The sequence below is a fragment of the Nomascus leucogenys genome, chromosome 7b (assembly GCF_006542625.1).
Source record: "Nomascus leucogenys isolate Asia chromosome 7b, Asia_NLE_v1, whole genome shotgun sequence".
Taxonomy (NCBI): domain Eukaryota; kingdom Metazoa; phylum Chordata; class Mammalia; order Primates; family Hylobatidae; genus Nomascus; species Nomascus leucogenys.
The window spans coordinates 35,205,255-35,225,338 of record NC_044387.1 but is presented as its reverse complement, the minus strand read 5'-3'; the positions used below and the strand labels follow the sequence as shown (position 1 = coordinate 35,225,338).

Sequence of the window (20,084 nt, the reverse complement as noted above, 5' to 3'; positions counted from 1 at the left end):
GGGAAAGGATTCCCTATTTAATAAATGGTGCTGGGGAAACTGGCTAGCCATATGTAGAAAGCTGAAACTGGATCCCTTCCTTACACCTTACACAAAAATTAATTCAAGATGGATTAAAGACTTAAATCTTAGACCTAAAACCATAAAAACCCTAGAAGAAAACCTAGACAATACCATTCAGGTCATAGGCATGGGCATGGACTTCATGTCTAAACACCAAAAGCAATGGCAACAAAAGCCAAAATTGACAAATGGGATCTAATTGAACTAAAGAGCTTCTGCACAGCAAAAGAAACTACCATCAGAGCGAACAAGCAACCTACAGAATGGGAGAAAATTTTTGCAATCTACTCATCTGACAAAGGACTAATATCCAGAATCTACAAAGAAGTCAAACAAACTTACAAGAAAAAAAACAAACAACCCCATCAAAAAGTGGATGAAGGATATGAATAGACACTTCTCAAAAGAAGACATTTATGCAGCCAAAAGACACATGAAAAAATGCTTATCATCACTGGCCATCAGATAAATGCAAATCAAAACCACAATGAGATACTATCTCACACCAGTTAGAATGGCAATCATTAAAAAGTCAGGAAACAACAGGTGCTGGGGAGGATGTGGAGAAACAGGAACACTTTTACACTGTTGGTGGGACTGTAAACTAGTTCAACCATTGTGGAAGACAATGTGGTGATTCCTCCGGGATGTAGAACTAGAAATACCATTTGACCCAGCCATATATGCGTATATACCATTACTGGGTATATACCCAAAGGAATATAAATCATGCTGCTATAAAGACACATGCACACGTATGTTTATTGCAACACTATTCACAATAGCAAAGATATGGAACCAACCCAAATGTCCATCAATGACAGACCCGATTAAGAAAATGTGGTACATATACACCATGGACTACTACGCAGCCCATAAAAAAGGATGAGTTCATGTCCTTTGTAGGGACCATCATTGTCAGCAAACTATTGTGTCTGGAATTGGTGGGTTCTTGGTCTCACTGACTTCAAGAATGAAGCTGTCGACCCTCGCAGTGAGTGTTACAGTTCTTAAAGTCGGCGTGTCCGGAGTTTGTTCCTTCTGATGTTTGGATGTGTTTGGAATTTCTTCCTTCTGGTGGATTCGTGGTCTCGCTGGCTTCAGGAGTGAAGCTGCAGACCTTCGCGGTGAGCATTACAGTTCTTAAAGGCGTCACATCTGGAGTTGTTCATTCCTCCCGGTGGGTTCGTGGTCTCGCTGGCCTCAGGAGAGAAGCTGCAGACCTTCATGGTGAGCATTACAGCTCATAAAGGCAGCGTGGACAAAAAGAGTGAGCAGCAGCAAGATTTATTGCTTCCACCATGTGGAAAGGGGACTCGAGCAGGTTACCACTGCTGGCTGGGGCAGCCTGCTTTTATTCTCTTTTCTGGCCCCACCCACATCCTGCTGATTGATCCATTTTACAGAGAGCTGATTGGTCCATTTTGGCAGGGTGCTGATTGGTGCGTTTACAATCCCTGAGCTAGACACAAAAGTTCTCCACCTCTCCTCTAGGTTAGCTAGATACAGAGTGTCCACACAAAAGTTATCCACGTCCCCATTAGCTAGATACAGAGTGTTGATTGGTGCATTCACAAACCCTGAGCTAGACACAGGGTGCTGATTGGTGTGTTTACAAACCTTGAGCTAGATACAGAGTGCCCATTGGTGTATTTACAATCCCTTAGCTAGTCATAAAGGTTCTCCAAGTCCCCACCAGAGTAGCTAGATACAGAGTGTTGACTGGTGCATTCACAAACCCTGAGCTAGACACTGGGTGCTGATTGGTGTGTTTACAAACCTTGAGCTAGATACAGAGTACCGATTGGTGTATTTACAATCCCTTAGCTAGTCATAAAGGTTCTCCAAGTCCCCATCAGACTCAGGAGCCCAGCTGGCTTCACCCAGTGGATCCTGCACTAGGGCCACAGGTGGAGCTGCCTGCCAGTCCTGCACTGTGCGCCCACACTCCTCAGCCCTTGGGTAGCAGATGGGACTGGGTGCCGTGGAACAGGGGGTGGCACCCCTCCCAAGAGGCTCAGGCCGCGCAGGAGCCCACGGCCGGGGGGAGCCTCAGGCACGGCGGGCTGCAGGTCCCCAGCCCTGCCCCATGGGGAGGTAGCTAAGGCCCAGCGAGAAATTGAGCACAGCACCTGCTGGCCCAGGTGCTAAGCCCCTCACTGCCCAGGGCTTGCAGGCAGCTGGCTGCTCCGAGTGTGGGCCCGCCGAGCCCACACCCACCCGGAACTCACGCTGGCCCGCAAGCATCTCACGTAGCCCTGGTTCCCGCCGGGGGCCTCTCCCTCCACACCTCCCGGCAAGCTGAGGGAGCCAGCTCCAGCCTTGGCCAGCCCAGAAAGGGGCTCCCACAGTGCAATGGTGGGCTGAAGGGCTCCTCAAGCATGGCCAGAGTGGGCGCAAAGGGCCAAGGAGGCACCGAGAGCGAGCAAAGGCTGTGAGGGTTGCCAGCACTGTCACCTCTCATTATCGCAAGGACAAAAAAACCAAACACCGCATGTTCTCACTCATAGGTGGCAACTGAACAACGAGAACACTTGGACACAGGGTGGGGAACATCACACACCAGGGCCTGTCATGGGGTGGGGGGAAGGGGGGAGGGATAGCATTAGGAGATATACCTAATGTAAATGACAAGTCAGTGGGTGCAGCACACCAACATGGCCCATATATACATATGTAACAAATCTGCACACTGTGCACATGTACCCTAGAATTTGAAGTATAATAAAAAAATTAAAAAAACAAAAAATGCTTAATAAAAAGATCATATTTAAAGTGAAAATAAGTAATACTATTTAATTATGCCAAATGCTAAAGTATATTTTTATGAGATTTTATAAAATTTACAGTGTACCAAATTAATTTGGAGGGTAATATTTTAAAATTTGAACTCCCAAATTATTTTCAAGAATCATAATATACCTTATCATTGTATGAGATAATAAATAGTAATTTAAGATACTAGACTATAGTATAATTTGGCATTGTCATACAGCATCATCTACTGGCAAGGTGAAATACTGCAACCTAACTCTATTAGACATTAGACATTCTCAACTATAAGAAAAGTTCCAATTGGAGTCAATCAAAGTTGCCTATGGATTTGGAAAGGCTGAATAGTGAGGGACTATGGCTGAAATGAAGGAAGGGCTACATTGAGCTAGCAACTTATTAACATTCTGCAAAGACCACTCAGGAGGCATGAGTTATAGTTTCTGTATTCCATTACCATCACATAGGAGTGTGTGATGCCTGATGATCTGTCACTGTCTCATATCACCCCCAGATGGGACCGTCTAGCTACAAAAGAACAGGCTCAGGGCTCTCACTGATTCTATATTATGGTGAGTTTTATAATTATTTCATTATACATTTTAATGTAATAATAATAGAAATAAAGTACACAATAAATGTAATGTGCTTGAATCATCCTAAAACCTCCTCCCCCACTCCCTGGTCCTTGGAAAACTTGTCTTCCAGGAAAACGGTCCCTAGTACCAAGAAGGTTGGGAACCATTGCTCTATTTGGTAAAATAGCTTAAATTTCAACCTCTAAGATTTAAATGGGTCAGAAAAATAAATCATAGAATTATAAAAGAGGATGCTTAGAAGATATCTATTCCAGTAGACTTAATTGTTTTGTCTTTTCAGAAGATGAACTGCTTTAGCAGTTCTGCCTCAGAAGCCGTAAGGGTGATGGGGAAGGAGGAAAAAAGACCTATAAAAGGGTCCTCTGGATTGGCATTCTGCGCAAAATTTTTCTTTTAAAAGCAGTCTCAGTGCTCATTTTAGTAGCACTGAAATTGGAATGTAACAAAGAAGATTAGCATGGCCTCTGCACAAGGAGGACACACAAATTAATAAAGCATTCCATATCTCTAAACAATCTAATAAGACTGCCACTTGAAAACTGAAAACCAAGAAAAAGTAGTTTCATGGTACATAGAGAACAAACAAACAAGAGAATACTGATCAATTCAGTGTCCCATTTTATAAATGGGAGAAGGAAGGCCTAATGTTACATGGAAGGTTAGTGACAGAAAAAGAAATCCACTACCCTGATTCCTAGTCTGGTGCTTGTCCTATTATTTCTCCTAAAGGATCAAAATCACTAAACATACAAGATATAACCTCAGACATATCAACACAATAATTTAGCTACCTCACATGTTATAAGTTAAATCCACAGCACACGGTTGGAGCTACTGGATTAAAAATCATATAATTTTAAGTCCTGTCAAATTACTTTGTAATACATCTATATATAAACAGAGATAAAAACTCATTTTACAAACCATAACAAAAGTAAAATTTTATTTTCACAAATACCATCTCCTTCTCTTTTGTAAAGAAAATATCTCATGCTCGTAGCTATGCTAAAAGAAACAATATGTGAAATTAAGAATGATCATTTACATCTTTGTTATAATAATAAAATATAGTGTGAATATATTGGACCTTGTCATGACAAGAGCAAAAATTAAAACTCCATTTAATTCTATTTTGTTATAAATTAGATTAAATAGTTGCTAATGTTGTTAGAGTTAATAATTGCCATTGATTTTTCAGATTATCTTTTCACATCAAAATAATAACTTGGTAACTTTTATACTTACTATAAAACATATTAAAATTATTAAAGACAGATATTAAACTGTGATGAATTTTTATCTTACTGACCTTTCTATGTTCCTGTAGGCTTGATGCTGAAGAACACTTTTTATTGCACACTGAACATATAAGCTTTTTCTTAGGATCTCCTAAAATAGAAATAAAATACCATGATGATTTAAATGAGACTATTAAGAGGAACAACAAATAGTATTTCGAGGTGACATGTAAGTTCATCTTCATAATTTAGAATTCTAAACAATTCAGTGTTGTAGATATATTCATTAAATTTAAAGAGTAAGTTATATTTTAAATCTTCTTTTTAATTATTTTTTAATTAGAGAAAAGACATACAAATTAATTAACATGTATATAGGGGAGCCTTCAGAATAAAGACCCAAGCTCCCAAGAGAATGTAGAAGCTTATATACCTTTTCATAATTTTTATTATTATGGATACATAATAGGTGTATGTATTTTTTGGGTACATGTGATGTTTCAATATAGGCATGCAATGTGTAATAATCACATCAGGGTAATTGGGGTATCTATCACCTCAAGCATCTATCATTTCTTTGTGTTAGAAACATTCCAATTCTATTCTTTTATTTTTAAATATACAATAAGTTATGTTGACTATAGTCACCCTGTTGTGCTATCAAATAATAGATTGTATTCATTATAGCTATATTTTTACACCTATTAACTATCCCATTTTATTCACCCCCTCCCCGCTACCCTTCCCAGCCTCTGGTAAACATCATTCTATTCTCTATCTTCATGAGTTTAATAGTTTTAGTTTTAGCTTCCATATATAAGTGAGCACATGTGAAATTTGTGCATCTGTGCCTGGCTTACTTCACTTAAGAAAATTACCTTTACCCATTCTCTCATTGATGGACACTTAGGTTGATTCCAAATATTGGCTATTGTGAATAGTGCTGCAATAAACATGGGAGTGCAGATATCTCTTCAATATACTGATTTCCTTTCATTGGGGTATATATCTAGCAGTGGAATTGCTAGCTCTATCTTCAGTCTTTTGAGTAACCACCATACCATTGTCCAAAGAGGCTGTACTAATTTGCATTCCCACCAACAGTGTACAAGCATTCCCCTTTCTCCACATCCTCTCCAGCATTCGTTATTGCCTGTGTTTTGGATAGAAGCCATTTTAACTAGGGTGAGATGATATCTCACTGTAGTTTTGATTTGCATTTTTTCTGATGATTAATTTTGCTGAACATTTTTTCATATACCTGTTGGCCATTTGTCTTCTTTTGAAAAATGTCTATTCGGATATTTTCTTTATTTTTTAATTAGATTATTTGATTTTTTTCCTATTGAGTTGTTTGAGCACTTTATATATTCTGGTTATTAATCACTTGTCAGATGGGTAGTTTGCAAATATTTTCTCCCATTCTGTGTAAATGCTTTCTTTTTAAATTTGAGACATCTTCACAGCTTCATATACCACCTTTCTACATATATAAAACAGGCCTTTCACTTTTCCATGTACTAATACTGTATAGTATTAAAAGAGAAAATGATATATCCACAAGGAATTCAAATCAAAATTAAAATTAACGAAATGTGTTTGTAAAAGAAAAAACTAAATTTATTAATTCATAAAGTGATTGTGTTAATTCTTTTACATTTCAACAGAATATTTTATTTAATCAGCTGGGTTTTTTAAGATAGAATTTATAGACTATTCTTTCCAACACTAGAGTCTTATAAAATCTTTAAGTATATGCTTATCAAGTTAATGTTAAGAAATAAAGTACAATAAAACAATATATTGGCAATTCATACTATTATTCAAAGCCAGATTCTGTCTTATGTAGTGATTATGCTTACAGTAGCTCATTTCATATTTCAAATTTCACAGTTGTTATAGAAATGAAGAGGCAATCAAACATTATTAAATGTTATATAATAATATCAAATGCACCACAATGAATAACCATAAAATATGTTTTCAACTTTTAATTGGTTTATTTCAAATATACAAAAAGTAAGCATATAGTACAATGAATCAACATCTATCCATCACCTGGCCCCAACAATGACTCACCATGACCATTCCCGCCCCAACCTCAATCCCATCCACTCCCCCACTTCTCTATATTTTGAAGCAAATCTAAAACAAGTAAAATCAATATTACAAAATGATTTCGTTTTATTATAGGACTGCATTTATGAAAGAGAAATACACTTTCAATGGCAAATATGAATTTTTGTCTTATTATTCAAGTTGCCTATTCCATTTAATGCACTGTTTTTAGCAGGCTAAATATGATAGCCAAGAAAATGCTTCTCAGTGATTGAAAAGTAACATGGCTACTAAAGGAGAAAATTCTCCCAGGCAAAATGAATATCTGGTAGCATATATTTGGTCATCAATTTCCTAAACATATCATACATGAGGCACCATTCAGAAAGAATATTCCCTCTTTTCCAGGTCCTACTAGTTGGGATGGTCCATCTTCCACCAATAATCCTTTATTGCCCTGTCCTAGCCCTCATAGCAACTACTCCTTGATACTAGGCCCTACTCCTTCCCACTGGATGGGTCCGAGGAGAGAGAGGAGAGAAAGAAACAGATTTCTCCACCCACCACTCTCACTTTACCCCTGCACTCCTGCCACAGCTCTGCCTGCAGGTATCAAAGGGAATACATCAAACCCTCATCCCCAATCTTCAGTCTTCTCTCTCCTTTTCATGGCTTCTACTCTTTTTCACCCTAGAAGAATCCTAGCTCCTCTGAGAAGACACACAGGAAAAATTTATGACTATTCATCTGAGAATGTAGATAAATGTTATTTCTCATTAATGCAAAGTCTCTTGTCAGCAACCATGGAATCTAAGCAAAAGGGAAAGATGGGAAGTGATGGAAGAGCTTAGCCCCTTCACTCTCTGTTTCCCCTTAAGTAACTGTGAGGAGCCTCACCACTCTACTAGCTCCCCTATACTCATGGATAACAGCACCTGCAAAGCCATAACTAGATGTTATACTGTCTTAACTTTCCTATTTAGGTAAATCTGATATTTGACTTTCAGATTTAAACTTTCAAAAACATTTAGGAACACATTACTTACACCAGTAGGCCATGTGAGGAAATTAATACAACTGTACTGAATACAAAATCACTTAAGTACTCAACTTTCAACACACTGTGAACTAAGTATGCTTCTAGGAGCTGGTCTGAGAACCTACCTACCCATGTTATGGTTGCTATGGAAAAATGTGATCCATATTGAAAAATTCAGCTTCTCTCTCATCATCATCCTCAATTCATATCACCTTAACAAAAAAACATTTGCCATCAAAGATCTCTTTCTTTGAATGCCTTTGCCTTTCTATAATAAAGGATTCTACAACCATGTATATGAGAGCTTCTTTGCTTGCTATCTCCAATAGGGACTATTCTTTCCTCAAAGGCCTGTGCAGCCCATGGAGGAAAGGGGAGAAGCAAGAGACATACTGTGAATGAGAGAATGACATCATGTACCAACCCCAGCAAAACATATGGCATAGTAACCATTAGCTAAAATACAGCAAGATTTTACACTTTATATGGTCCACAAATTAAAAAATATATATAAAACGAGATTTCCTTTTATGAATTATTTCCTACAAAATCACCATAAATTTCCAGAATTAATAATATTACAGTATGCAAGGCCAACTACAAGAAGCCTCAAAGACATTGTGCTTATAGCACAGCCTGAACACCACATGCCCAGTAATAAGAATGCAAGTTTCCAGAGTTTCGTATGCATCTGGTTTTTTACGTAGTTCAGCAAACTTAAACTTTAAAACTGACATGAAAGTTCTATTACAATATATTGCAGACATAGGTGAAGAAAATTAAGAATAGCATTTTAACTAGAACAGCATTGAAAATCAAAAATATATGAAGGCAAGTCTATCAAAAAGTTATGCTTGCCTTTTGCAATCATAGGGAAGATCCCAGTATAGTGAATTCAGAAAAAAATTCCATCTTCCCTAAGTCAGCTGTGTATTCTTCAAAAGGAACACTGTAAAAGCCTAGTGAAGGGCACCAAGCTGGAGGTGCATTTCACAAGGCCCTACTTCCGCTACACAGAGCTTTCACCATAGGTTGCACGTAATATGCAGCCCAAACCAATGATGCAAAGTCGCAGCTAGCAGTTGTTCACGCTAGCCTCTGTAACTGTATTATTATTAAAGTGAATACTTTTTGGACAATGAACAAATATAGGATACAGATGCTGGGTGCAGATTATCATCTTCTCCTGAATATAAGAATAAACAACTGAAGGGAGAAAAGAAATCCACTTTCCCCCACATCCAGAGACACATAGCCACCCATTTCCCAGAAGTCAAGGGCAAAAATAAACACTATGAACAAAGAATATGAATAGAACACAGAGGGTTTCATAAATCTCAACCTCCTTTAAGGAGGAAGTCTATGGAGGTAAAAAGACAAGAAGTAAAAAGTTAACTGAGACAATACAGCCATCTGTTCAACTCACTGCAATAGATTTAATCCCTAAGCCAAAATATATTTACTGACAGTATACCATGTGCTAAGCAGATAAACCTAAAAGACAGTCAAATTTTATATTTGTTTTATTGTTTAGCTAGCTATTAGATGGAATTCAAATAATATTTGTTTTGTTAATCCATACATATTCAATTCCAATGTCAAAATGTGTTAGCAATTTTCTCTAACTTAGGAGAACTGTAAGTATTTTCACAAGTTGGATTTTTACTGTAAAAATAATAAGGCAGAAGGACATCACTTAATAATGATAAATTTTAACAATTTATAAAAGAAATGTCATATGCCAAAACATTTAAAATTGTTATTTAAAAATATTAATTCTTAATGCATCTGACCACCCAAACATAACTAGACTTTAACTAAGGCTTACAGTTATAACTAATTCAGAAATGGGAAAAAGAACAAATGCTGCTAAATTCAACTTGAGAAAGAAATAGTGTTCAGTGAAAGAAAAAAATCCACTGCCAGCACTCCACATCTGTGTGAAACACAATGGAAAAGCTAGCTCTCTCCTCAAGAGTGAGAATTAAAAACAGATCACTGCGGCCTGGGGAAAGGAAGCCCCTTCGGAAACGACCCTCCAATGACTCCTCACCAGTGTGGACATTTTCCTGGTGTCTTTTCAGGGCATCCTTGCTCTTCAGCCTCTTTCCACAGCTGTCAGCCTTGCACACAAACCTGGCATCCCCCCGGCAAGTCTCCTGGTGCTGCTCAAAACTACAAGACAACCAGCAAAGCGGAACAGGAAGAAATGGTGAAGACATACCTACAAACTCAAACATCAGCAAGATTTTGTAATACATGCTCCCTAGTAGAGTTTCGGGGTCATTCCATGCATTACCTATGCAGGTAAGAAGAAAAGCATTTAAATTCTGTAGGTATGTGAAACTGAATTACTAACAAGCATGAAAGTATGCATGCAAAAAATGACCCACAATTATCTAACAGCCATTTCATAACTCAGACACAAAACCTCGATGCTGAACTGAAGGAAGAATTGCAAACAGAGCACTGAAAACTTCGCGAAGACTCCTTCAGACTGCTTTTCGCTGTGCACTGAAGAACACTAAAGGGAAATAGGAAAAAGAGAAAGAAAACAAAAACTGGAACTCTAAGACAAAAACGAAACTACGCTAACTCTGAATAAAGTCATGTTCGTGATCCCTTTTTTCATTCTGTCTTTGCCTTTTCAAATTTTTAGTAGTACCTTATTTAAGCTCTTGCTCAGCAGTGTCTTTTGTATAAATATATAATACTAAATGCAATAAAAGGTAACCAGAATGCAACTTAATGTCTATTTATTTAAAAGCATATAGCCCTTGCTTGTTTTTTAAGAACGTACAATAGAATTTCTAAATATGTAGTATCCTACTATTATAAAAGTTTTGATATTCTGAACATTAAGTTTTAAGCACAATTTTCATCTCAATTTTTATAAGCAAAAGTTGATGCATATAATATTCATATAGTCTTAGTATGAAATGTAGCATATTTCAGAATTTTAGTTCAATGAAATACAAAAATGTAAAAATGTAACATTAAAGCCTATGTTAAAGATTTCTTGCTCATAAGTAAGGTAACATTCTGTTAAAATGAGAAGCTAAGGTTGGAGAAAGAAAGTAAATGGCAGGATGGGAGCACGTAAGAGAAGAGAGAAAGACATATGTTGATGAGATGGGACAATTTATATTACTTTCATATTGGAAGTAATTGGCTTCAACACAATGAGAGTCTACAGTTGCATCCAATATGTAAATATGCTCTTAAATTACTTAAATTCAATTATCTGATTAAAATTAAAAACTTTAATGAGTAAAAAAAATAAAACTTTACAAATGCGTGTACCCACTTTCTCACTTCTAACAATTTCTGATCCTGTAAAATACTTAAATAAAGATAATTTTAAGTTGTTAATATAAATTGTTAAAATATAAAAGGGTATAGAGCTATGTGTGGGATCATCTAATTAATCATATTGTTATATCTGGGACCTATGCATCTTTAAATTATTCCTCCAAAGTTGCTCTCAAATAAACAGTGCTTCCCAAAATGTCCAGGAATTCTTTATACTTTGAACTCCCCATTTCTTAAACTTTTTTTTAACAGATTCTAGAAGGAATATAAAACATAGACAACTAAAAGTCTGTTACCTCGAAGGAGTAACTAAATTAGGCATATCTGAATTTCAGATTAAACCAGTAAGCTTGATACATAATGGCAAATTATTAAATGGACAAAAACTAATTACCATAAACAGTGTTTATGTGTTAAAATCCATAATTTGAATATTTTAAAAATCAACATACTATACTAAGAAAAGATGAGTTAATGACAATACCTATGTAAAATGCTTAATCTCTCACACACAAACATGCACGTGCATGCGTGCACACACACACACACACACACACACACAGAGGTTAAAAACTATGAGTTAAGCCGAATGGAATAAACTGTGTTAGCTTATAATTTTAAAGACATTATTTAATATACGCACTGTCTCTGCAAAGCCTGCTTAACTGGGAACTTCTTCCCACAGTTCTTGCACTTAAATTCTTTCTCCTCTGTGGGTTTCTGGTGCAATGTCTGAAGATGCTCAGCAAGAATATCCTCACTGGTGAAACTCGATTCACATTGAGGACAAGCATAGTCCTCTTTACAGCCAAGGCGATCTGCACATTCACAAGGAAGCATATTCATGAGACAAAAATTCACAGCCAAGAAATGCTCAGTTTTGCTCTAATTTTAAATTAATTAATTAATTGTGCTTAATGATACCATATGAATAAATTCTTATTATCACTATAAATATTAACAGTATTTGGCCACAAAAAATAATAGCAAGTATTACTAGAGAGAAATACATTATTTTCAAAGTCACTTGTATTTCACCAAATTAATACAAAGTCAAATTCCTTAGTGAATTCATCCTATAATGTTAACTTTTCAGATCAAAATGTTAAATTAGAAAACAAAAACTATTCCTGAAATTGGTCATTTTTAGCTCATTTTTCCCTTCACAAGGAGAAAAATCCAACTGATGCAAACTATATTGAATTACCAAGGGGAATCTCACATACATGTGAAAAAAGACCAAGGTCATAAAAACAGTGCTGATTAAGCTAGTAGAGTGAATTAGGCTACACGGTCCCATACAGACTGATGCAGGTCCTACCAAATTTCTCAGTGTGCTATTTAAGTTACACATTTGTTTCTGATTATGAAATAAAATTAGACTTAGAAAATGCAGAAAATAAAAAACACCAATAACCCCATCAGCAAGAGACAACTGTCATAATATTACTGGCAAGCCTGACTTGCCTTTAGTGCATACATATTTTATGCACAGTCTAAGAAGAGGTAAACTTAGGATCATACTTTATATACAATTTTATATGTTTTCCCATTTAACATCTTCTCAAGTCAAATGTTGGCGTATTTTTAAACTTAAAGTACCACAATTTATTTAACCAAATTCTTCATTGTTAGACATTTGAGTGGCTTCTTTGTTTCGTTTGCTGAGTTTGTTTTTATTTTGTTTCTTTGCTTTTCTAAATAAAACTAAGAATTCTAAAATAAAAATAGCCACAATGCAAGTGCTTGGTTCATACGTTTAAAAAATTGTTTAAAGTTTCTGTTGATTCTTTTTACAAAGATAATGAAAACTGGTATTTTAATAACTAAAGCAGAAATCAGGGCTGTAATAGGTAAGTAGATGACTTATTTTTAAATTAAAATAATGGACAAAATAACTTGCCCTGGGGACAACAGAGAAAAAATAAAATACAAAAACAAAGAAAACACAGAATAACACAGAAATAATTCCCATCACCCAAAATATGATATTCCAAACAGCATAATGCATATAAGCCTGTCCTTATCTTCCCCTTAAATAATTCAACTAAAATAAAGAAACAGAAGCATAAGCTGGCAATGGTGACAGAATGTTCACACTTTTTCAGCCAGTAACATGCAGTTAGAACAGAAAAAAGTATAGGAAAAGCATACTACCACTTTGACTAATAAAACCAGTATCACTTCTGAAGTGGCTTTGCTACACAAAATGGAAAAGTACTGTATAGTAAGTATCAGCCTGCTATGGTCTGAATGTTCATGAATCCCCAAAATTCATATGCTGAAACTGAAACCCCAATGGAATTGTATTAAGAGGTGGGCCCTTTAGGAGATGATTAGGTTATGAGCACCCTGTCCTCATGGATGGGCTTAATGCCCTTGTAAAAGAAGCCCAAGAGAGCTTTTTTGTCCCTTCTGTCACATGAGGACACAGCTAGAAGGTGCTATCTAATTAGAAACGGGCCCTCACCAGACACCAAATCTGCTGGCACCTTGGCAGACTTCCTAGGCTCCAGAAATGTGAGCAATAAATTTCTGCTGCTTACCAAGTATCTAGTCTAAAGTATTTTGTTGTAACAGCCTGAAAGGATTAAGACGAGGCCTATTACAAAATGTGAATACCTATAGCATCATTCATATATCCTTTAAATTTCCCTTAGGAGTAAAACACAACATAACAGAAACAAGGCCAGTAATAATTGATTATTCCCTGGCAGTTAACAAGCAAGTGGCTGCAGTATTGACTGAGGAAGTTCTGACCTACGGTCACTGAAAGTTTTTGGTAACCACACTAAGGCAACCTAGCAATCCTCCAGGCTTCTGTGATCAGAACAGAAAGAGATGCCAAGAAGCTGCAGGTTCCCAAAAGATCCCAAACAAGAGGAATCAATCCCCTTCGGATCCAGCAGGCTCTCTTGTGTACCTCACCTCCACAGTCACCTTTTCCTATATGCAGATGAGAAAGTAAAGTTTCAGAAAGTCAGCAACTTGCCCAAAGTTACAAGACTGATTGGTGGCAGAGCTATGGCAAGACTACAAAAATCCTCACTACTCATTACCCCAATGTGCCAGTGAGAGCAGTGAGAGCCGGGAGCTGCCCCAGCAATGCAGCCCTGCCTGCAGCCTAGGCAGTCCTATAGGGTACATCCGTCACCCACTCCCAACATACTTTTCCTGCTGTAACAAAGATGAGTCCACCACAGGATACCCTCTGAGAATAATTTTGACAAAAACTAACTTTATTTGAGAATGCCATATTACAAGGCAACTATAATTCAACCACAGTTTAAACTACATTTTTTTTCTACAACTTTTCTTCTCCCAGATCACCAGTTAAAGATGCAATACCTTTTCTGCCCGCTGTTGATTGTCTTCTAGAATTTTCAACTTCCCCTTCTTTGATGACTGTCATAATTTGCGGTTCTTCCTCTTCAGCCTCCATGTCACTATCCAGGTAGCCAATCAGAAGCTCCGTGTCTGTTTCTATATCTTCAACTGCCAAATAGAAAATGTTTTCTCCTTCCTGAAACAAATTTTTTTAAATGCTGAACCATTCATTTGTTTCTGATAGTAATTAAGAAATAATTTTAAGATACATTAATGGAGTACTATGTGTGCATGAAAAGTTACATTTTTTTTATTTCTAGTTGATCTGGGTGCTGAAAAAGGCAGGTGACAATATTCAGTTACCTGGCAAATAAAATACAAATACAAAAAGACAGTGACATTTACACATGTCAAATGAAATATGGATAATTATGTCCAATTTTTAAAGTGAATTTTGCATCACTAACTGGCCTTATGCAAGCAACACTTTGTGGTGGCCTATAAATGCAGTTGTCATGCAACAGTGTCATTTACACATGCAGACAGACAGCAATGAGATATCAACGATTTCATTATTATTAACACTAACACAAAACTTAAAAAAAAATGCCTTTCAAGTTCTAACACAAACCAGAGGAAGTGCAAATAAGTTCGTCCCCTGAAAGAATTTACTGAAACCTGGTCCCGAAATAGAAAAAATACTAGACATCTGAGAAGTTCAAGGTGTTGACGGAGCCATCATGCGTACCTCACCTCTTTGGTCTCTCTAAATCCCAACGAAATAACAGACACGAGAAAAAGAAAAAAAAAAAAAAAACAAGGTCCACCATCAACATATCAAGATATTTTAGAAAAGTCCTGGAAAACAGAAATCAGACATAGTCGAAATAATAGATAACTAATGCAGAGGAAACCTCGACCAATAACAGACACAGAAGAGGAATGCTACAATGCTACAAAGAACCTTCTTTCCAAGGAAACCCCAGAGAAACTTCACACTTGGAATCGACTGATACAAAAGCCATGCTGGGCCTTGGGCCAATCACCAGGGAAGCCAGAACTGAAGCTGTAAAGCGGGCTGTCCCCAGGAGAAAGCACCCAGAATTGCTCTCTTTTACATAGTTAAGGATTTGTTCTGGGAGGGTTCCTAGTGAGGCTGCTGAATATAAAGAAAAGCAAAACAGAGACTGAATTTATTGAACCTTCATAGTGGCAAAGGCAGGAAAGGACAAAGAAAATAACCTCCACCAATGAATAAAATTCAATAAAGCACAGAGCACAGAACAAAGCCTTCTCTCCTTTGGCAATATCATAGCACTTATGTTTAAAAGGAGGAGGAGGAAGACAAAGGAGAAGAAGTGAGAGGGGAAGGAATGAGAGGGGAGGAAGGAGAGTGTATGCATGTATAGATTTATGTATATATGTAAACACAATTAGAACCTTCATGAAAAATTGCAAAGACATGCATCAAATTGTTCACACAGTTATTTTGAGGATGGGAGAGGGGCTATATTCAACATTGTTTTAGTTTGAGAGGGCATAGACTACTTTGTAATTTTAAAACAATATATATTAGAAAATTTCATGGAAGAGACAGAAATTATGATCATATTCATCCAATACTATGGAAGGAAGGCTTGATTCAAAAGTTCAAAGCACTGAAGCAAATCTAACCATGTGCTACACTTAATTTATAGACATTCCTATAACATTTTGAACATTCTTGGAAGTTTTTAAATTTTATATATCCAAAAACATTAAAAAGGTTGTTTCTAATTAAGATCACTGAATTAACTTATATACAATTGGTATTCTTAGTGCAACAAAAGCAAACATGCAAAAAATATATAGACACTAAGCAAGAGGTCTCTTTAACTCAAAAGCAGCATTTTCCAGGTCTTTATTAGATGAGTTTTTAACTGTTTGGGTAACCCACTCACCTAATAAAGACTTCAGAATGCAATAATAAATCTTAGTGTTTATCTGATCAATATCCATGAAAGTTAATTGAACCGTCATCCTAGTATATTAGTGATTAATTTTGTGATGGTTTTGATAGCACCAAGGAAAGATAATAATTTTTAATTTTAAAACATGATACCATTAACTTAAACTGTAATCATAGGATATGGCATGTCTGTTCAGAGGCTCCGTAATAAGAGAAACTTTTCATATACCAGCTAAAACTTTAATTTAATGAAAGCAATGGCAGCATTCCAGGCTCCACAGGACCAGCTGCATGGTTTTTCTCTGTTTGCCAAAAAATGTGATATAAAGGGGAATATAGTTACAGGTATTACTTCAATCTATTTATTTAATGGGAATGTCTGGATATCTCTGTACATATAATTCCAACCATTGTGCAGACCAACAGTCTCTTTCCTTTCATTTGCTACCCCAATACTATTAAGAAGTATCCTCTTAAGTCACTTCCTTGCATACGCTGCACTAATTTTTAATCATCCTACAAATCCTGCAACTCTTCATGGTGTTGTTCTCCTCCCTGCAAACCTCAGATTGACAAGGCCTGCCAGATTCCTAATTTCCGGAGCCATTTTGTCCACCTGGAGGCTCATCCCAGGCCTAATATCCTGCCCTTTGGCAGGAAGGATTTAGAGTTGCTATAGTTTGGGTGTTCATGCCCACACACCTCATGTTGAAACGTGATCCCCAATGTTAGAGGTGGGGCCTGATGGGAAGTGTTTGGGTCATGGGGACAGACCTCTCATACATGGCTTGGTGCTGTTCTCAGTGTAATGAATGAGTTCTTCCTCTATTATTTCCCCAGAGAGCTGATAATTAGAAAGATCCTAGCACCCTCTTTATCCCCTCTTTGACCACTACACATGTTGGTTTCACTTTACCTTCCACCATGAGTGGAAGGAGCCTGAAGCCATCACCAGAAGCAGATGCTGGCACCATACTTCAGTACAAGCCTACAAAACTGTGAGCCAAATACACATTTTTAAATACATTACCCAGTGTCAGGTATTCCTTTACAGCAACACAAATGGACTAAGACAAGAGTGTTGCCCCAGTGCTCTGGGACTCAGTATCAGCTTCCTGTTGTCATGTTACTGTTAGCCTAGCAATAACCTTGTGGTTCATATTTGATCACTGGTTTAATATTCTCATCCTGAGATTAATTCTCCTTACTACATCTATCATTTCTGGTCTTAGGTTACTCCCTTGAGCACAGTCCCTCCTGGACTCCTTGTATATACACTTAAGATGAGCCACCTTCCTGTGACTCTGCCTAAGGGCTGAGATCCTGCTTGTGATTCAAGTCACTGGCTCCAGGTGATTTTATTAAAAACACTTAGAAACTTGTTCAACATCAAGGCGGGCTCAAAAGCAAATATTCCGCAGCCATGAGTTTTCAGAGCATTATAATTTGAATACAACATATTTACAGAATGAATGGTTTTACAATTGTTATTCATCTCTTGTATTACTGCCTATTGTTTTCAATTTTTTGTCTTTTTTTAGTATCATTTCATTTTGCTTTATTTTATTTGCATGTTGTTTTTTGGCTAATTACTTCTACTGCACACTGTTTGTAATATCAAAAAGTCGCCACAGCCTAATGGCCCAACAATGTAAGTTGAAAAAAAGTGAAATCTCTAACAATTGGTTTTAAAACATTTATCAAATATCATTTTAATTTTTAAAAATGTGTGTAAATCAGTATGCCCAAAAAAAGAAAAAAATATGTAAACAAAGGTGTTAATAGGGCTGTTTCTAATGGAGGAAATCATGAGTATTTTGTATAGTCATCTTCTGCTACTCTACATTTTATAATTTTTCTAGAATTAATTTATTTTATTTATTACTTTTGTAGTAAAAGAGAACAATGGATAATTAACGAACTCTGTTCCTTGATAACAAGAAGCAGTACTACATGGCGACCAAAGAGAGCATGGCTTTGGGCTGCTCAGGGTTCAAAGTCTCACTCTAGATTGACTAGCTATGTGACTGAGCAACAGCCTAATCTCCCAAACCACCAATTTCCTCATCTGTAAAATGGAGAAAATAGTAGTGCCTATCTCATAGGATGGCTGTGAAGATTAAAGATGGTAATATTTGCAAAATCTAGCCAGATGCCCTACATGTGGAAAGCATTCATGAGTGGTAGTTACTATCATTACTATTTAACAAAAACTTGAATGCCAGTGGTTAACATACTCATTTTGTGTCCAAAGTCTGTTTCGACCAAACTATCACACAAAGTTGCTTTTACCATGTTCCTTTGATTACAATTCATTTGGCCAAAATGCTCTCAGCCAAAATATAATCCAGCTCATTACCTTGGACTCATCCTTGACCCTTCCTCTCTCTCACTCCATATACAAGCGATCAGGAAATGGCATCTGCTTTCCCTTCAAAGCATGCTCAGAATGATTACTTCCCACTGCCTCCACTACTCACTGCTACAGTCCTCATCGAGTCACCACTATCTATGACCTGGATTAGTTTAATAGCCTCCCAGCTGTAAATAAATACAGGAAAAGTTGAGTAAGCTTTTTAATAATATGTGTTGTTTTCTTACTTATTGTTATGTATTACTTTTGTAATAAATCTGCCTGCCTAGCAGAGCTCTGAAATGCTCTGCCCTGGATCTCCTGTTGTCATGCTTTCTTCCCCTGTTAACATGTTAAAGTGTTGCTCTGGTTTGGACCTCAGATACCAATCAATTGTCTGAACCATACCTAAGGTGTCCAACCATGAAGTCTGCCTGCAATTGAGGGGTTTCCAAGGATAGGGATTATTCAGTGCTAAAACTGAGAGAGTCCTGGGCAAACTAGGATAGTTGGATACCCTAACTACACCCATCATGCTCTCCAAAATCACATTCTTAACTCCACTTAAGATTTCCTAACAACAATATTGACTGGGTCTACCTCCTTCACCATCTCCAGGTCCAGATCAGGATTCTCAACATTTAGGACCAGTCATATTCCCAGATACGACTCCAACAGCTTACCAAGTGAACTCCCATCATCTGAATTTTCATGTCATTCTCTTATCCCCAAATCTCCTTCAAATGTACCTGCTCCTCTTCTTCCATCCAACTAGTACACTTCTCAGAAAACACAGAGCTAATTCCTACCTTAGTACAACTGCAAAGATGCCACTTGGCCCCTTGCTATAACTCCTCCATGTCCTCTGAGGCACAGCTCACTTTCATCCTCCTTCAAGAACTTTCTCTAGTCTATTAAATTCATGTAGGAACTTTTAATTAGGAGTTCTCTATATCAACTGCCTTAACTTCAATTGGGCACATCATTTACTTTTGTGGTTTTTGTCACTTAATTCATGTGATCAATGAATTTCTAACATGTGTTGCTTTTACCTTCCCAAAAGATTATTTTCTCAAGTGGACAAGAATTATCAAGTACAAGCTAATCTCATAATAGTTGCTCAATATTTTTAAAATAATAGGTAGTAAAATACTTGTGCCAGAAGAAAAACAACACATATTAATAAAAAGCTTACTTAACTTTTACTTTATTTATTTACAGCTGGGAGGCTATTAAACTAATCCAGGTCATAGATAGTGGTGACTCGATGAGGACTGTAGCAGTGAGTAGTGGAGGCAGTGGAAAGTAATCATTCTGAGCATGCTTTGAAGGGAAAGCAGATGCCATTTCCTGATAGATTGTATATGGAGTGTGA

General features: G+C 36.9%; 1 protein-coding gene and 1 pseudogene across 3 annotated transcripts in view; one reads left to right on the top strand and one right to left on the bottom strand.

Annotated features, from left to right (window-relative positions):
• PRDM5 (PR/SET domain 5) overlaps window positions 1-20,084 on the bottom strand; it is a 218,744-nt gene that overhangs the window by 109,028 nt on the left and 89,632 nt on the right. For 2 of the 3 annotated variants that reach the window (XM_003271328.3, XM_012507638.2), the window contains exons 4-7: window positions 14,430-14,604; window positions 11,725-11,899; window positions 9,823-9,944; window positions 4,744-4,823 (exon numbers count right to left, since the gene is read on the bottom strand). In XM_003271328.3, coding sequence (XP_003271376.1) covers window positions 4,744-4,823; window positions 9,823-9,944; window positions 11,725-11,899; window positions 14,430-14,604 — 552 coding nt within the window. Of the gene's footprint in view, window positions 1-4,743; window positions 4,824-9,822; window positions 9,945-10,200; window positions 10,294-11,724; window positions 11,900-14,429; window positions 14,605-20,084 lie in introns of all 3 variants that reach the window. The other variant, XM_003271327.3, reaches the window with a different exon arrangement.
• LOC115836122 lies at window positions 3,843-3,943 on the top strand (annotated as a pseudogene).